The 18,803-nt window shown below is 41.5% G+C and overlaps 1 protein-coding gene across 3 annotated transcripts; it reads right to left on the bottom strand.

The window, feature by feature from the left end:
- Positions 1-313: 313 nt before the first annotated feature.
- LOC107392096 (serine/threonine-protein kinase PAK 2) lies at positions 314-18,688 on the bottom strand. Of its 3 annotated transcripts, none has more exons than XM_070546841.1 (15): positions 18,484-18,688; positions 11,553-11,744; positions 11,371-11,465; positions 7,098-7,245; positions 6,997-7,013; positions 6,802-6,906; positions 6,597-6,711; positions 6,412-6,475; positions 6,257-6,305; positions 5,470-5,582; positions 5,276-5,393; positions 3,013-3,112; positions 2,671-2,867; positions 2,445-2,582; positions 314-582 (listed from the first exon to the last, which is right to left on the bottom strand). In XM_070546841.1, the coding sequence occupies exons 2-15, from the start codon at positions 11,725-11,727 to the stop codon at positions 496-498; spliced, it is 1,521 nt and encodes a 506-aa protein (XP_070402942.1). In that variant the 5' UTR covers positions 11,728-11,744; positions 18,484-18,688; the 3' UTR covers positions 314-495. The 3 variants fall into 3 exon arrangements, with proteins under 3 accessions (XP_070402942.1, XP_070402944.1, XP_070402943.1); XM_070546843.1 differs by lacking the exon at positions 18,484-18,688 and adding an exon at positions 15,781-15,903; XM_070546842.1 differs by lacking the exon at positions 18,484-18,688 and adding an exon at positions 11,925-12,046.
- Positions 18,689-18,803: the final 115 nt, after the last annotated feature.

Raw genomic sequence — 18,803 nt, 5'->3', positions numbered from 1 at the left:
GTAATTCCACTTGCAAAAACAAACAAGCAAAAAGCGCTTGGACAACTGATAAAGCGAGCGCAGCTCTGAGGGCATCCATGCTGTCGGCTAGTGTAAACACAGGTCGCACACGTGATGTCAGCATTTTTGTGTCGCGGAAAGTGACGTTGCAGACCTTAAAACTCCGGTTTTGTCTGTCCACACGCAGACACCCAAAACGGAGAAAACGCAGATCTTCACTTTGGCCGGAGTTTTTAAAAAGATCCGTTTTCGTGTGAAAAAACTCTGTTTTCGTGTGGATGACAGGCCAAAACGTAGAAAAATATCTACGTTTTGGCAGATCCCCGGCTACGTGTGGACAGGGCCTCAGTACTGACACACTAGGGAAAGTGGAGCAGCATTTTATGACAGAAAAATCATAAAGACTTGTAGATTGTTGATCGTTGTATATAAAGCAGTAGAAGACTGATGGTGGTCCCTGGCTTGCACTTTGCACAGTCTTTAAACTCGAGGGGTTTAACGATTTCCCTTCATCGCCTCTTTGGCAGCCAGGATTAAAGGGGTGAGACTGGATAGAGGTTTTGCCAGCTTCAGGAAAGGATGCTGCAGAAAGAAAAGAAAGTTTGGGTAACTTCTAGGTCAAAGAGTAGTTAGCATTAAATAAATCATTCAGAATTAAAGCTTTCAACCTTACTATTTAATTAATTTGTTTACAGTTTCTAAAGAAGCTGCTGACACAAAATCTGAATATTAACACCCATGTTGTTAGCGTAAAACTTGACACATCGGACATTGTATACATGACAGGAAATTACTTTTCCTGAATCTCGCCACCGTCAGAATATAACTCTTGTCTGATAAAGGTTAAATACGGAACACGGATACTCTGGCGACATCTAGTGTTTGGAGATGGTAGTGCTACAACAAAACAAAAAAAAAAACGTTTTCCAGCCTTCGGGGTGTTTGTTCACTGCTGACACATTAAGCGAGAAGCCAGCACCATGTCCAGCGACAAATCGTACAGGGTAAGGACTCATTAATACGTTTATTTACTGTTAGAACATCTTCTGGGCTCAGAATCAGCTGCTTTACTTGAGTCTGCCATTTTACACAGTCCCAGACTTGCCTTGCTGAGCAGACTTTTTATTGCAACAATGCCCTCTAGTGGCTAGTAGATGTAAATCAGTGCCGTGCCCGACAAAATTAAAATGTGGTTTTTATTGTTTTAAATAAGCTTTTAAAAGAAAAACTATACATTCATTCTGCACATCTCTAAATGCCCCGTCAAGGTACTGTTTTCTTTTAAATATAGCTTTTTATTAAAATGTTCCACATTCCACCTTTAAGTCATTGTATTCTGTGCAAATAAAGATTTTGTAGAATTAATTCTTCTAAAACTAAAGTTACTTTGTCGTGAAGAGCTGCAATAGAGAATTGGGTATAATTGCGACTGCTCCTTGAACCACCACCCTACTGTATTGGAGGAGTTTGAGAGCCTTCATGATCCTAGGATCTATGATGCCAGAGGGTATTTTTTCACCTGGTAGGGTCGCCCATCTTCTGTGTGCAAGTCCCTGGTGGCCAGGCTATCTCCCATGGGGAAAAAAAGTACATGTGTGTTGCTCAGTAGTCCAAAGACCTGTTTTCTGTTGGGAGCAACTTTTGCATCTCATTTGAAAACCAAGGACCCAGATTCTAGAGGAGAGGTACACAATCCAAGATGCTTGAAGCCCAGTATTTAGTTTCCACAGTCTGTTGATTTGGGGAGTAATGTCATCTTGTCTGCTGGTGTTGGACCTATGTGCTTCATTAAGTCCAGAGTAGATGCAGTCGTATACTGGGAGATTTTGGACCACTTTGTGTTTCCTTCCACAGACAAGTTTTATGAAGATGCTGACTTCATTTTTCAATAAGACTGGGTACCTGCCCACACTGCCAAAAGTACCATAACCTGGTTCAATGTCCAAGGGATTACTGTGCTAGATTGGCCAGCAAACTCACCTGGCCTGAACCCCATAGAAACTCTATGGGGAATTGGTAAGAGAAAGATGATCATATAATATTCTAATTGTCTGAGATTTTGAATGTGGGGTTATCAAAGCTATGAGCCATAATCATCACAATTATGACTAACGTGATGCCTCTATCTCATAAATTAGTTTCACCTTTGAACTACAGAAATAAAAGAACTTTAGCACCATGTTCTACTGTTTGAGTTTCACCTGTATACTTGTTCTATTGGAATGACGGGTTTAAACGACTTCTGTTGTGTCTGCCCCGAGGACACTTCAATTAGTGGCAGTGCTGATAGATCATAAAACTTTGGAGACAAAACCTCCCCTGAAAAACATGTCATGCTGCAAGTTTAGCAAAACTCCAAATCTCCAGGTGAATCATTTAAACGTTTTATCAAATAAGCTTATTGATAAATTAAAGATGCATTTTTTGAAGAATGTTTGTTGAACCTGCAGTAGTTCTTTGCCTGAACCTCGCTTCTCCACATCCATCTCTAGACAGCGGGACAAGAAGGACCTGAAGACAGGAGATAACTTCTCTGGATTCTGCAGCTCTGGAGTTCCATTGGTGGCAATTAAATACAACGCCTGAAAAAATAAAAATAAAACAATTCAGCAGCAATAAGCCACTGAGTAATATTATATTGACCTTATTGTTTTAACAGGACACACTCACTCTGAGAGGATTCTCATTTAGATAAGGAGGCTCTCCTTCCACCATCTCTATGGCCATAATCCCCAGAGACCAAATGTCTACTTTGGGTCCATAAGCTTTCCGGGTCACCACCTCTGGAGCCATCCAGTACGGAGTTCCCACCATAGTGCTGCGCTTGTTCTCCTCTGGGGTGATCTGGGCGCAGAAGCCAAAATCAGCTGCAAAAAAGAAAGACAGATGAGGTGAATTCCATTAATTAGTCGACATATATGGACGAAATTCCACCTCCCTTAATCTTACAGCCTGTAAAGATCTAGAAGACAATGTGAAAGGGAAAATGTGTTTGTGTGTATTCGTCCTCACTGAGTTTGACTGATCCATCCATCCCCAGGAGTACATTGTCACTCTTGATGTCTCTGTGGATGACCTGGTTGGCATGAAGAAACTCCAGAGCTTGAAGGACCTGAAGGCAGAACAAAGAACACACACACACACACACACACACACACACACACACACACACACACACACACAATTACACAAACAGCAAATAGGGAGAGAAGCTGACTGAGTTCCTATAGTATTGGTAAATAGGGATTGACCGATTTAATGGTTGGCTGATCAACGAGGCTGATTTTTAGTATTTTTTCATCCATATTAGCCGATAAGCCTCTTTAGTACAGCCAATTTAAAGTCAGGCACCTTCGCGGGCAGCCCAATACAGTAGCTAATTGTGAAGGACCCCAATCCAAAACATTGCAGTAAAAGAAATAGCTTCTCTTCTGATGTTTCAAAACCCTACAGCTGTATATTTAGTGAATATCAAAAGTAAAACATTAAATAATATTTAACTGAGTGGAAGAACAAAAATGAGCCGCAAGAGCTGCCGGTAAGTGCTCCTTAATGTTGGCTAGCTGCTTGTTTGTTTAACATATTCGCTCCAGTTGTTTGCCCGTATGTATGACAGATGGAGACTTTCACTCTGCGTGGAGGAGAGGAGGCGGAGCAACAGCTGTTAGCCCCCCCCCTCACAGCTGGTGATGCTTTTTGTGTCTGTTCACAACTTTTCTCATGTGGGTCAGAGTCGAAGCACGTCATTTTTATTTGGATGACATGAACAAACACAGGAAACGATGGCTGTATAATTGAAAGCCTTTATCTGGTTTTTTCCTGTTTACCGTGTAATCTGTGAACAGGAACAGCCTGAGCCGAGTTGGATCTGACTAAAGACTATGCTTAATTTCTACGGTTTGTTTCCACATTAAATCTGTGTAACATAAACAATCAGTAACACTAGTGAATAGTTAGGGTGCACTTTAAATGAGTGTTCAGCTGTTTCTGTAATGTTATATTTATTATAGGCTGTAATGTGCCGAGTTCCTCGTTGATGCCTGCTCTCCCTGCTAAAGACTGAACTGAATATGGATGCTCTACAAAAACCCTAACAACTGTTTCTCCTGTTAGTTTCTGTCTGATAGCTCAACAAAAGTCATTTCCAGCATGGCAGCAAGTCATGGTGCCAGCACCAGTCGACACAAGGTGTGATATCAGCAGGGGACTGCTGAGCTTGGGAGCTGAAAAAGGTAAAAAATAAAAACAACACAACCTGAGGGTTTCCCATCTCCAGGCTTACGCTGCTGCTGAGTCAAGAGCACTAAAGGGTTTCATTTATAGTTTATATAAAGAATAGTTAAAGACTGAATGAACTTTAGATGTTGCTGGTGTGTTTTAGCAGGTCACTATTGTGTTTTCAGCTCTATTCATTATTCACTTATTACATTATACACATTTATTCAGTAGAATTAGTCTTTATATTCTAAAATTGCATTTATTTTTATTTACATGTAAATTTACGTCCCTGAAAAACAGCTGCTTAATAAATGCTCTGAAACATTATCAACTGACATTTCTGTTTTTCCTGTTTTGTATATTTACTACTTGGTCAGTTTATTGATCTTTTTATTAATCTTGGTAAATTTTTAATTTTAATGCTGAGCAGAGCACTAAATTAAGACCCACCAGTTGGTTAAATTCAGTGAAAATTCAGTTTTAAAACATGATTAGGTTCAGAAATGTGGTGCATCCAGTGTTACGATTAGTGATAGTTTAGCATTCAGATAAGCTGCAAAATATCAGCCATAAAATCAGCCCCAAAAAATAAGCAGCATCTATCAGCCATCGGCTAACCATAACCGCCACCTATAGGTATCGGCAATAGAAAAATCAATATCAGTCAACCTCTAGTGGTAAACTCTGGGTAGCTGATGGGCCATTCCCATCTGTACCGGGTTGGCCCGGGCCGGGTAGCCCCAGTCGGCCCCAGCCTGGCCCGGTTGATTCCACACATCCTTGCCTTAAGCCCATGTGGGCTGATTCTACCCACCAATCAGAGGCTTGCTCTAATAGAAGGTGTGAATTTGCTGTCAGCAGTGGGTGTGTTGGCCCTGGTCGGCCTGAAGCAGACCCCCTCGAGAAGAGGGCTGAGAATGAGCCTTGGTTGGCCTGGAAAAATACCAGGCCACCCAGATGTGTAAACAACCTACGCTACCCGGCCCGGGCCGACCCAGTACAGGTGGGAATGGCCCATGAAATAACTGGTTTCAGCCAGTTGTGAGATGAGCCTTACCTCTCTGCAGACCGCAGCGATCTGAGCCTCGTCCATGCACGTCTCTGTCACAACATCAGTCAGAGATCCACCTGCCAGGTACTCCATTACCACAAACAGCTCATCGCCAACGAGGAAACTAAACACAGTCCAATCATAGTAAGTTATTTGACTTTTTATCCAACTTAGGTCTCTGCAGGATGTGGGGGTGTTACCTGTCTACAAAATTAACAATGTTGGGATTCTTCATCTCCTTCATCACCAGGATCTCATTGATAATCAGCTCCTTCTTTGGCTGCTTTTGCAGGTTGATCTGTTTTATGGCCACCTGCAAAAATAAAAAAAAAATGTTTGGTAAAGCATATTTCTACAGATTATGACACTAAAGCATCGACATATAACTAAAAGGGATAATTAAGATCTTTTATGTCACGTTGAGGGTGTGGATGGCGGCGGACCATGTGTGGTGGAGCAGATCAGGAGGCAGGAATGCAGGCACGGATTAAATAAAAGTAGTTTTAATGGCAGAGCGGGAACGGCAGAACAAAACAACGCTGACAACAAACAATGATCCGACAAAGACTGATACAAGAAGGGAGGTATAAATACACGGGAAAATCAGGAACACGTGGGCGGATTAACACGGGGCAGGTGAGAACAATAAAGACTAATCAGGCAGGGGAGAGACAGTCAGGGAGGCACGGGCAGAGGAGAGACACAGTCTGGGAGGCAGGGGCAGAGGAGAGACAGTCAGGGAGGCAGGGGCAGAGGAGAGACACAGTCTGGGAGGCAGGAGCAGAGGAGAGACACAGTCTGGGAGGCAGGAGCAGATTGTGACATTTTAAAGGTTTATGTTTGCTTTGTAAAGTGCGTTGGGATGACTCTTGTGATTTGGTGCTACATAAAAAAAAAAACTGAACCGAATTCATCTAAAACAAACGATGAGCAGAAAAAAACACATTTTTATAGGAGCATAAACACAATATGAGGATGTACACTCACCTCTTGTCCTGTGGCAACATCTATGGCTGTGTAAACTGTGCCAGAAGCCCTGAAAAAATAAATAAACCAATAAATTAGAATATAAATTTAAAAAATCACATGGAATAATAAGCACCTATCCTTTTTGTGCTAATCCGGCGTGAATCTTGACTCACCCCTGGCCAATTTTTTCATAACGGGTATATTTCTTTTTTGGATCTCCCACACTGACTATCGTTCCTGTGAATCACAACAACAGTAAAAAATACAAGTAAACAAATCACAGCATCCGCAATTCTTTATAGTAACAATTTTATTTAACACACACACGCACACGCACACGTAAGTGATATTTACATACTTAGTTTCTCCATGATCTCTTCATCAGACATCTTGCCTCCCTTTATTTTTTGTCTGTCAGCAGCTTTGGCAGAATCAGGAGCTGGGATTGGGTCAATAACTGACCTTGTGTACACCTTACAATTTAAAAAACATTTGTTAAATTAATTTTAGTCAGAAAATAACCAAAAAGGAGCCAAATATAAATTAGTTTAAATGCAGCTTACAGATTTGGTGTGCTCTGGCCGAGGTGCCACGACTGGGGGTGGTGAGTCATCATCATCGTCATCGTCTTTACCTAACGGGGAGGTCACGGTACCTTGCTTACCCGGCTGTAGAAGCAAATATCCACACGTAAAAAGAGATGAACGTTAGATCTTTGGTCAGATGAAGAAAAGAAAACACTAAATGAAGTAACTCACCGTTTGCGAATTTTTCTCTAAAAGAGGAAAAACAGTTGAAAGTCAAGTTTAAAGATCTGAACAATTGTGTAAATATATTTGCTGATGTGAAGGGAGCTGACCCGAGGCAGGGGATGTGAGGTATTTCTGTTGTACACCGGTGGAGTCGTAGAACTTGAGAGCATCGAGGACAGCTTGAGGATTCTGCTTCTGCTCTGTTTTACTGATGTTGGAGGTCTGAAGGAGACGCGCCCACTGCTCAGGCATACCCTAGAAAAGAATAAATAAAACAAGCATAAACGAACAGATACATATCTGCACATCAAAGGAAAGAAAAATCAAACACACAACCCTGAACCATGCATGAGGAACTCCTGTAGTAGGTGGAAACTTCCTTTTGTGTTTCTATCTTATGATCAAACATTTTAAATTCATGCTCAAATATATAACTGGTAGTGTAACATCCAGCAATGGTCAGTTTTCACCTAAAAACTGACCTACATGCCACCGGTCATCGGAAGACATGAATTCCATTCTCTAAGGTGGATTTCACATTCTACCTTCCAACAAGCAACAAGGTTCTACAAACCTTGTTGGCATTTCAGGAGGAACACGATGTCAGCCCGTGTTCCCAAACAAAGCCTTCTTCTGATAACACTGCAGGATTCCTCATGCCTCTGAATAAAGTGACTATTTTCAGCTCACATGAGTTAATCAATCGTGAAATGGAATGAACAAATGTTATATGAAATGATCAATAATGTTTTGATTAATCTGTGCTTAAATTAATAAGGCTAATGAATCTGCTTAAATTACTGTGGTTGAAATGAAACATTTTGATATTATGATCAGTAATGTTGGTTTAACAAGTGGATCGCTATTTTCTGACAGCTCACACACTCAGACACGTGACGATGACAAGGTTAAGCTAATATCCTGACACACTGCTTTCTGTTCCACAAATCAGAACATCCTGTATCTGAAAGAGGCCTGACGTTCTGAGGTTTGCTTGTGAACACCCCTTAACATGGCATGTCCCGGTTGGCCAAGAAATTTAATATGAGAATATTAATACAGAGCTCACTAGACTGTGAGTCAGTTCTATAGAAAGCTACGGACAGGCCATCCGTAGCGAACCCTCTTCAACCCAGAGCATTTTTGGCAAGCTGTCAAAAACCATGCTAAAAGCCGCCTACCGCTGACTCAGCAAAACGGTTCCTTCAGCTATTCAGAAACAGCTGTTCTAGACGTAAACGATTTCATCTATCTGTTGTGACTCGGAAACATCTCCGGACTGGAGAGTCGGTGCTGCGGTTAATCTACCAAACCTCGGTGCCCAGCGGTCATCCGACCTCCCTGACCTCTGGATCCGCGAAGAGGGTCTCCAAAGAAAGGGTGAGGTAGACACACAGATTGCATCTCACGCCGTTTTGATAAGAACCAACTTCATAGCTTAATGCAAACCAAATTCTCCTTTTTACACCCAGAACTCAGTTCTTCTGGATACGAAGGTTCTGATAACCTCCCATTCACACATAGTCACCACACATCACATCCCATCCTCTTAGATTCATCCATCACAGTAGCCTTGGTTAACTTGTCTTGTTCTTAATTTGTTTAGAAAATAAATTTCTTATCTTTTATAAACCTGACTGTCTGAACTGATACGAAGTGTGTTTGATCCCTGAAAAAGCAACCTAGAATCTTCTGATTAAACATCCAAAGACCAAGCAGGTTGGTATTCTACATTTATATAGAGTATCACAGCTTATTGGTTATAAGTAAAGGTAATATATTAAGCTTAAAAGCACAACATTTACCACTCTACAGTAGCTTTGACATGTTCTAGAGTAAAACTCAAAACACCATGTCTGGATCCTAGATTTTACTAAAACAAAAACAGGAAATTGTTAGGAATTTCCCCGCGTCTTTATAGCGAAGCCATCCAGCAAGTAGATCAGCATTACTGGAATTCTGACAGTAAACGACGGCAACAAGCAGGAAACATACAGAGAGTTTCTCGCTAAAGCATGACATGTAGCTGACTTCAGTCACAGACAAGCTCACAGTGATATTTTCTATTAATTACACAGTACAGTTTAACCATTTTCACCAAACAAAGCAAATACTAAAAGGAGACTTACCATACCTTCATCCAAAAGAGTTCAAATGAACTTCTTTGGTTTCTTGAAGACGTTTCCCCATCTCATCCGAGGAGCTTTGTCAATTTGTCAAGAAACTACTCTGATTCACCCTCCTCTCTACCCCCCAATGAGTCGAGAGGAGGGTGAATCAGAGTAGTTTCTGCTCGTTAAACAACAACAGACAGCTACAGCTTATAAGCTTGACTGTCCCATATTCCAGTCAGAAATGACAAAGCTCCTTGGATGAGAAGTGAAACGTCTTCAAGAAACCAAAGTAGTCCAGTTGCCTTCATCTGAACACTTTTGGACTACCGTGACGTGGATGACTGAGAACCTTCACCAGCATGTAACCATACCATACCAAATTTACTTCATTGTTGTAACAATGACTATTGTCAATAAATCTTATTCTGCTTGAAATTCTGTTTATTGTCCTTTCAATGTCCCCACATTTGCAAGGAAAATGCATCTTGGTTCCATAAAAGATGTAACCCTCAGGCTTCACTTTAATTTTCATACAAAAGAGTCATTAGAGAACAAAAACGTCCGCTTGTAAAAGTGGCTATAAAAAATGTATACATTAATTTTTTTTGTTGCATTTTTTCATAGATCTGTTGAACAACTTCAGCCCTGCTGAAACGTTTAAAGTAAAAATTCAATCATTTTGAGGCTTATAACCCTTGAAATGCCATTTTGAATACTCAAAGTCATTGCTGTAATTTATGAAAAAAATAAAAAACACTAAAACTTTATTTTCTAAAAAAGACATATTTTTTGCCTAGGGTGTTTAGTACAAATCAGTCTTGATATGTTATGAAATATCTAAAATTTTGAATTTTTTGCATTTATAGTTTTTACATAGCAACAGACTAAAAATTTACTATACACTCGAGCCATTAGAGGACAAAAACGTCCACTTTTAAAACAGCTTTAAAAATGGTCCAGATTAATCTTTTTTCTGCTTTTTGGGTCTAAATCTTGTGATCAACTTCAGTTCTGATTAAAAAAAATCAAATATTGAATATTTATCTAAATTTTAACCCTTTATATGCCAGTTTGATTATGTGATGCTCATTTTTTCATGATAAAACCAGACAAAAGAGGAGATATTTTACATAAGACATTTTGAGTGACTGAAATAATTTTTTCTTAATCCTTCCTGTCTGCCCCTAAAATCGGAAAGTAGTTTCTGATAAACCCTTTTCTATGGGTGAGAGTTGTAGGCTGGAGTTTCATCTCAGACTGGGACCGCCACTGACTCCAGAATGTCATCCCAATATCTCCGTTCATTGAGATTGTCTCAGTGATCTCAATTCCTTTTCCAATGTGAAAAGTGCCACTCCACATCATCACACAGCCTCCACCAGTAGATGTTAACCTACTAGTTGAGCAACTAGTGTGGCATTGTCTGAGCCCTTTCTGGATCCTACAACTGCAACATCTCTCTCTCTCTCTCTCTCTCTCTCGTCTCTCTCATCTCTCTCTCTCTCTCTCTCTCTCTCTCTCTCTCTCTCTCTCTCTCTCTCTCTCTCTCTCTCTCTCTCTCTCTCTCTCTCTCTCTCTCTCTCTCTCTCTCTCTCTCTCTCTCTCTTCTCTCTCTCTCTCTCTCTCTCTCTCTCTCTCTCTCTTCTCTCTCTCTCGTCTCTCTCTCTCTCTCTCTCTCTCTCTCTCTCTCTCTCTCTCTCTCTCTCTCTCTCTCTCTCTCTCTCTCTCTCTCTCTCTCTCGTCTCTCTCTCTCTCTTCTCTCTCTCTCTCTCGTCTCTCTCTCTCTCTTCTCTCTCTCTCTCTCGTCTCTCGTCTCTCGCTCTCTCTCTCTCTCTCTCTCTCTCTCTTCTCTCTCTCTCTCTCTCTCTCGTCTCTCTCTCTCTCTCTCTCTCTCTCTCTCTCTTCTCTCTCTCTCTCGTCTCTCTCTCTCTCTCTCTCTCTCTCTCTCTCTCTCTCTCTCTCTCTCTCTCTCTCTCTCTCTCTCTCTCTCTCTCTCTCGTCTCTCTCTCTCTCTCTCTCTCTCTCTCTCTCGTCTCTCTCTCTCTCTCTCTCTCTCTCTCTCGTCTCTCGTCTCTCGTCTCTCTCTCTCTCTCTCTCTCTCTCTCTCTCTCTCTCTCTCTCTCTCTCTCTCTCTCTCTCTCTCTCTCTCTCTCTCTCTCTCTCTCTCTCTCTCTCTCTCTCTCTCTCTCTCTCTCTCTCTCTCTCTCTCTCTCTCTCTCTCTCTCTCTCTCTCTCTCTCTCTCTCTCTCTCTCTCTCTCGCCTTACCGTGAATTCTCCAGTGACAGCATCAAAACCCACATGGATGGTGTGTTCAAAGTCTGAAGGGGAGGAGATTTCAGGTCTGTCCTTTTTCCTGCTTGCTGCACAGAGAAGGTCAAGGGTCAATGTGTTCTTCATCTGTAGCTCATTACTGTATCTTAAGTTTTTATGTTCTTCAGACCCTTTACCTTTCTCAGGGGCAAAGATGGAGATTATCTTGTTTCTGGGCTTTTTCTCCTCAGGTGCAGATGGCAGTGGCCGAGAATTGTGATTAGCTGACTGGGGATCCTTGGCTCCTCCTTGGCTACTCATCCTGACAGGAGGGGCGGGGGGCTTGTCCTCACACACTCCGCTGTCACACATCTACACACACGTTCAACCTGTAGTTATAAAGAGATGAACACATTTAGAACACAGGCAGTAGATACTGTGTGCACTACTTCCTGTTTTTCTTTTCGTATTTAACAACGCCAAATCGAGTTTCACAAGCACGCTTGCACTGCTGCAGACAAACAGCAACAAATCAGATAAAGCTTAAAAAATCAAAAGGCTAAACTTACACAGACGTTCAACTCTTTCATCCATGTTGCAATCTGACGATAACGAGTGTGTGCCAATGTGAAAGGAGCAGAGAGAGAACAGGAAGCACCGCTGAATTGGCAAAGTAGCATGCTGAGTCTCGTTTGCCAATGAATGAGGAGAGAGAGAGAGAGAGAGAGAGAGAGAGAGAGAGAGAGAGAGAGAGAGAGAGAGAGAGAGAGAGAGAGAGAGAGAGAGAAAGAGAGAGAAAGAGAGAGAAGAGAGAGAGAGAGAGAGAGAGAGAGAGAGAGAGAGAGAGAGAGAGAGAGAGAGAGAATGGGAGTGTCTGCAGATGATTGGCAGACCGGGAAATGGAACAACTGGAGTAAAACTCAGTCCGATAACAGCACAAAGAATCAATCAGGACAGTTTAATTCTTAAAAAGAAGTCATTTGTTTGGGACTAAAGCGTAAAATATCTCCCTCACTCCTAATGTAATATTTCAGAATAACCTACAAGCTTTCAAAAAGGCTGAGTATGGATCATTTTTCAGTCCTCTCAGAGCTTGTTGATTAGATAATTATCTGTACAACAAAGCTGTCCGACAAAAAAAAAAACTAGCTATCTGCTCCATGAAGATTTCCTCTGATGTTTTATGCTAGAGAAACTTCTACAATGATCCGCCTTAAGCCATAAAACAACTGGACTGATTATAATGACACTCTTGGAAAGTAATAAAAGCACTTTTTATTGAAGTCAGCCCAGGTGTTGAGGGGATCCGTTTTGGTGGCCTAAGGATTGAGTCTCTGCTGTTTGCAGATGATGTGGTCCTGTTGGCTTCATCAGAACGTGATCTCTGGCTTTCGCTGGAGCGGTTCGCAGCTGAGTGTGAAGCAGCTGGGATGAGAATCAGCTCCTCTAAATCCGAGAACATGGTCTTAAGTTGGAAAAGGGTAAAATACCTACTCCGGGTCACAGATGAGGTCCTGCCCCAAGTGGAGGACTTTAAGTATATCGGGGTCTTGTTCATGAGTGAGTGATAGATGGAGCGTGAGAGCGATAGGCGGATTGGTGCTGCATCTGCAGTGATGCGGGCGTTGTACCGGTCTGTCGTGGTGAAGAGAGAGCTGAGACAGAAGGCATAGCTCTCGATTTACTGGTCGATCTACGTTCCTACCCTCACCTATGGTCATGAGCTTTGGGTAGTGACCGAAAGAATGAGATTGCTGATACAAGCGGCCGAAATGAGTTTTCTCCACAAGGTGACTGGACTCTCCCCTAGAGACAAGGTGAGAAGCTCGGTCATCCAGGAGGGGCTCGGAGTGGATCCACATCGAGAGGTGCCAGTTGAGGTGGCTCGGGCATCTGGTCAGGATGATTCCTTGACGCCTCCCTGGTGAGGTTTTCCGGGCACGTCCAACCGGAAAGAGCCCTAAAGGAAGACTCAAGACATGATGGAGGGACTATGTCTCTCGGTTGGCCAGGAAACGCCTTGGGATTCCTCCAGAGGAGCTGGCCCAAGTGGCTGGGTAGAGGGAATTCTGGCCACCCTGCTTAGGCTGCTGTCCCCGCAACCCGACCCTGGATAAGTGGCCGAAAATGGGTGGATAGATGGATGGTCAGTCGCATCAAAGATGGCTGCCACAGCTAATTAACTTTCTCAAACACAATAACGGTTACAACTGAGTCCAATTTACAGATATCGAGCTAACATCCACCAGGTGGTAGTTAAGAGTCATTCTTAACCAGGGGCAAACTTCACCCGCCAAAAATGAACATTGGACCAAAATTACAAAATGTTCTCAACATTAAATCATCTTAAAACTCTATTAAGATGATTGATGAGACTTTAATTTCTTATGTATTTGTATTCAAAAGCATATAAAGCAAAACTTTATTTCATATAATGACTTTTTGATTACCCTCCAGTGTACTCCCTTGAGTTTCCTATAACCCTTATATGGTAGCATCTGAGATTGCAAACACTGATACAAATGTGCACACACACACACACACACACACACACACACACACACACACACACACACACACACACACACACACACACACACACACACACACACACACACACACACAAAACCCCAACTATTAACCTCAAAAGCAGCTCTTCCAGTCTTGCAGAGCAAGAGCTTAGATCAGCTCTGAGCTACAAGTTGCATTCTGGGTGACATCACAGACAGGAAACAGGAAGCAAACAAAGGTTTCCTCACTTCCTGCGTCTGACCACCAATGACAGAGCTCGTAACAGAACAAAGTGGTGAACGTGCCCCAGGTGGGTTTGACCTCGTCTTTACACTCCTCCTGGAAATGCTTTGCAGACATGACCCACTTCTGATCAGTGTTGGGAGTAACGCTATACAAAAGCAATTAATTACTGTAATGCATTGCTTTTTGCTGTAATGTGGTAATGTAAGGCATTACAGGGAAAGAAAATGGTAATATTTACTCGATACAATTGTCAGTAACGCAGTAATTACAATGCGTATTTAAACCCAGAATCAAGATGTGGGTTTCCTAAAAATTTAAATTGCGAGAAGCCTGAAAAAAGATCCAGTATCCACATATATGACGTCATTTATGGACTCAGCTTTGTGGGCATTCTATGAGCAGGGAGGACGCAGCGGTAATGGCTCAAATACTCCAGCTGCATTCTGCGGGCGGCCGCTGTTATATTCACAAAATCGCTCCACCAAAACAAAGTCATTCGTTTGTGATCGTTAATATCAGCCCATATTCTCTGGTCCTTCATGTACTTTTCAGCTGAGTTCATAATCTGTGCCCCGGTGATTTCAACTCATTGCTGCTGGAGCGCAGCGCATATTAAGCTTTTATTTATTTATTTATTTATTTTGCGTTCGGTAGATCCCTTTGGCTGATTAGCTAGAAAGTAGGAAATCTAGGAAACAGTTTTTCTGGAAGATGGAGAAAACATGCTGCATGCAGGAAATATGTAAGCATTTAATATTTATAAAAGTGATAGAATCAGATCACCCCAGAAGTCAGTCCCACATCCAGGGCCGTATCAAGGCATTTGGGGACCAAGGCAAATATAGGCTTGGAGCCTCCACCACCTCACTCCCTGCTCAGATTGCCCTATAAGATGGCAGCGTGCTGAGAGTGCAGATTGTTGTTGCTTTATTTAATAAACAATCATTTTAAAGCAGTTATCATATCTGACTGTTTTTAACAGCAATCCTAGCTCAGACACCACATCACTTTCCACATATATGTCATGAGCTCACTGAGCATCACATGACCAGATTCATATTGAAGTTGTTTTGGTGAAAGTAACTTAAAGTAATGCAAAAGTAGTGTAATGCCTTACATTTTAAAATCAGTAATATTGTAATGTAATGAATTACTTTAAAATGAGGGTAACAAGTAATAAATAATGCATTACAGTTTTGAAGTAACTTGCCCAACACTGCTTCTGATGCTACACCTCAAACTCTGAACACAGTGAAAGTGTGAACGCACATCTGGAACCAGGCCTTCCATCACAATGTGCAACAGCAGGGCTTCACAGGTCCATAAAAACACAGATAACACAAACAAACTGGTCATGACTCGTTATAGTTCAAAAGCTAAAGACAAATCAAAACTGAAAATTTCAAGACTAATTTATTTCCATGTCAGTAAATGACTGAATCCTTTGGTCCAACTCATGTCCAGTTCCTCATTGCTGCTCATGGTGGCTCTAAACTCTGGATCATATAAACTTTACATACATTTAAACGTTCCACTCCAGTATTCGTCAAAATAATACAAATCCACTGATCAACAAGCAACACCACTTACGAGAAACACACTCCTGTGGCTCCCTTCACACCTCTAAACGTATTAAAACATCTGCACTTCAAACTGCCAAGAACTCACCTGTCTGCTGCCTCCTCTGTGTCCTACAGCAGATCAAGTCAAAAACTAAATAAATCACTGCTTCTCTCCTGCGTGCGAGCACGTCTTCCTCTAGATCCTCGCTCACTTCTGTAGCTCTCTCGGTTTCCCTATTTCTGTCTATTCAAACCCCTCTCAGGGCAGGTCTTTGCAGGCTGTCTCATTCCTCAGCGTTCCTAGATGGGGCAAGTGTATTCTTGTCCCAACAAGGTAAAATTAGACCTGGTTGGGGCTTAATGAGTGTTTTCTGCAGCAGTGTGTGTGTGTGCATGTGTGTGTTTGATTAAGTGCTGGCTGCCAGGTTTAGACAAGTTACCTCTCAGAAGGAATTTCATAGCTGCAGGGCTGCAGCACGAGTTGGGTGTGTTCATCGTTCATGACACATGCACACGCACACACACACACACTGGCCTCACAGAAATTCTTCACATAAATGGCCTAAAACACACACACACACGCGTTACACCCCAACAGAGGCTCTATTATGAGCACCAAAATGTTCCATGTACCTTCCAGGAAAACTGAGTTTAGTAGCATTTCTTTGGAGAAAACTCACAAGCGTGCACAATTAATAACTGCACCAAACCTAATTAGTTTTTACATCTACCTCTGTGGTTTCTACACTTTGTTTTAAGTTTGTGGGAGAATCCAAAACATATCTAGACAAAAGGATACTGGACCAGAAAGTAATCAACATAATAAAGAATATTTGACACTAAAGAGGTTTATTTGTGAGTTTAGGTTTATTTTTAATTGCTACAATGATCATGGGATAATGAAAAGCTTCAGGAAAGAAAACAGCATTAAAATAGTTTTCTGTTTGTGTGCTGATCATTATCTCTATAGTTCCTTTAAATGAATTATATTCATCTAATTTTGCTTTTTTAAATGTCCGCTCTATTTCCAGTGCATGCATTTATGTTTTTGTTATTGTTTTGCAGCTTTCTTAGGTATGGGTATGCTTTCTTGTTCCATCTCAATTTTCAGAAGTTCGCTGGAAAAACAAACATTTAAAAAAGGATCCTAACTGTTTTTTTCCTGGTGTAGGTTGCCAAGCAGACAGAAACAATGAACAAATGTTATTTTCATGAATTACTTTCAACTGTGAGTGTTATTTTTACACTGCTAGAGACTCAACCAGAGAAACAAAAGTAAACTTTCATATCTTACAGAGAAATACTAACAATTCACTGAAACTGCTGCATGTAAACAATTATGAAACTTCAGAGTAGAATAACTGAAGTAGAATCTACTGCAGGGTTAATGAACATTAAACATTGCTCTATGTTAATGAGTTTTTATATGTATGTACAAATAAGATAACGATTGTTAAATAATTATTGATTCTTGTCACATTCTATAAATTAAACTAACAATTATTAATGATTAATGGTTTTTATGACTCACTCAAACTTCTGGAGCCTGAACAAATTGATTGCATAACACTTTCTGTCAAACAATGAGTAGTAAAGATCTAACATTTGCCGTCATCTCGGAGTGTGTTTTGTATTTTTCCACTAATACTCAATGTTCTTGCTTTCCTATTTTCACTATTTTGCAACCGGCCTCTGTCTTCATCTCCTCTCATAAACGCGCCTCACTCAGCTTGTCACATGTCTATTAAACATTTCTCTTCCCCATTTTTTCACCCTCTCTCGCTCTCTTCGCATCGGAATACTTTCTGTTCCCCGTATGGTTGGCAGCCATCAAGGGAAGCCCACTTCCTCATCCTGGAACTCCCAAGCCCCAAAGGGTCACAGGAGCAGGCTGTCCAGCCAGAGCACAGCAAACACAGCCGCCAAGCTGTTTACAGGAAGTGGACAACAAGCCTTTTGTGTTTCGACTTCTATAAAAGGATATTCTGTGGACGACTTCCTGGAAGGAGTCATGACACACGACCCACTTCCATCTCCTGGTCACAGAAATAAACCAATCACCTAAACCAGATGTGCAAACATGCATTTGCTGCACTGTGTGAGTGCATGCAGAGTCTCTGGATGATTACCTCCTTACTGGATATCAGCAAGTGAACCACAAACACAGGAGGACTTGCAGAATCTGAAGAACCTGGGTACAAAAGCAGCCTGAGGACTCACGCTGAGGTGTTATATTTGTTGCAGCTGCAGGACAAAACTAGCCTAGTGAACTAGACCAAATTCTTGCTTTGCAAAGTTTAAATAATACATTTATTTAGTCTGGCTTGCCAGGCTAGGACAAACCCTCTAGATGGGGAAATCACAGGCACAGATTGTGGTAATGATTTAAAGCTGCAGTTTGAGCCACACACTGCTTCAATGATCATGGGATAATGATGGACATTTTATTTTATGCCAGATATATTTAAAATAACCAATTTAATCAATTCTACGTTTTAGCATACAATTAGATTATTCTTAATGACACATATATTGTGAAACTGTGTTATAAAGGCTATACGAATGTGTAATAGGGTGATTCATTGGACTTAATCTATTACAATGACGCATCCTGTTTACTTCCTATAAGTTAATCACAAAAAGAGTTTAGCTGAGTGAGGTTTTGCATTTCTAAACAAGGTGTTTTGGTTTTGCTTATTTGTTTTCATAAATTGCTTTAAAATAATGGAAACCATGTTAAAGAAGCACGTATGTCTCAATGGGACTGATTATTAATTGACTTTCGCAGAGAAATCAAATGTAAACTCACCAGTAGTAGCTGTCAACCGATAAAGCAGCACCTCAGCTTTGTTTCTGTCTGTCTGTCTCGAGTCCGTTTAACGTCCAGATTTTCTGAGGTTTCAAAAGAAGCACAACGAGTGTAAAAATCGGTGCGGTTTTTAAGCACACACCGCCTCATTTGTGTGTCTCGTTCCTCCCTGGTACTCCCAGTCACGGATGTTCGGTTCGGGAAGGAACCTAGCAGCGAGGAAGCGGAACTTTATTGAAGCGAGAAGTGAGACCCTCACGGCTTCCGTAGCACTGCTCTACGCATCACTTCTGCGCAGCACGCTGCGAAAAGCAAAACGT

The sequence above is a fragment of the Nothobranchius furzeri genome, chromosome 18, assembly GCF_043380555.1.
Source record: "Nothobranchius furzeri strain GRZ-AD chromosome 18, NfurGRZ-RIMD1, whole genome shotgun sequence".
Lineage (NCBI taxonomy): Eukaryota > Metazoa > Chordata > Actinopteri > Cyprinodontiformes > Nothobranchiidae > Nothobranchius > Nothobranchius furzeri.
This window is presented reverse-complemented; position numbering and strand designations above follow the sequence as displayed.

Excerpts from the sequence above, each read along its gene's own strand:
- LOC107392096 (XM_070546841.1), bottom strand. The coding sequence starts at position 11,727 with ATGTGTGACAGCGGAGTGTGTGAGGACAAGCCCCCCGCCCCTCCTGTC. Across the intron at positions 6,306-6,411 it reads TATGAAAAAATTGGCCAGGG|GGCTTCTGGCACAGTTTACA; the intron begins GTGAGTCAAGAT and ends TTATTTTTTCAG. Across the intron at positions 5,583-6,256 it reads ATGTTGCCACAGGACAAGAG|GTGGCCATAAAACAGATCAA; the intron begins GTGAGTGTACAT and ends TTATTTTTGCAG.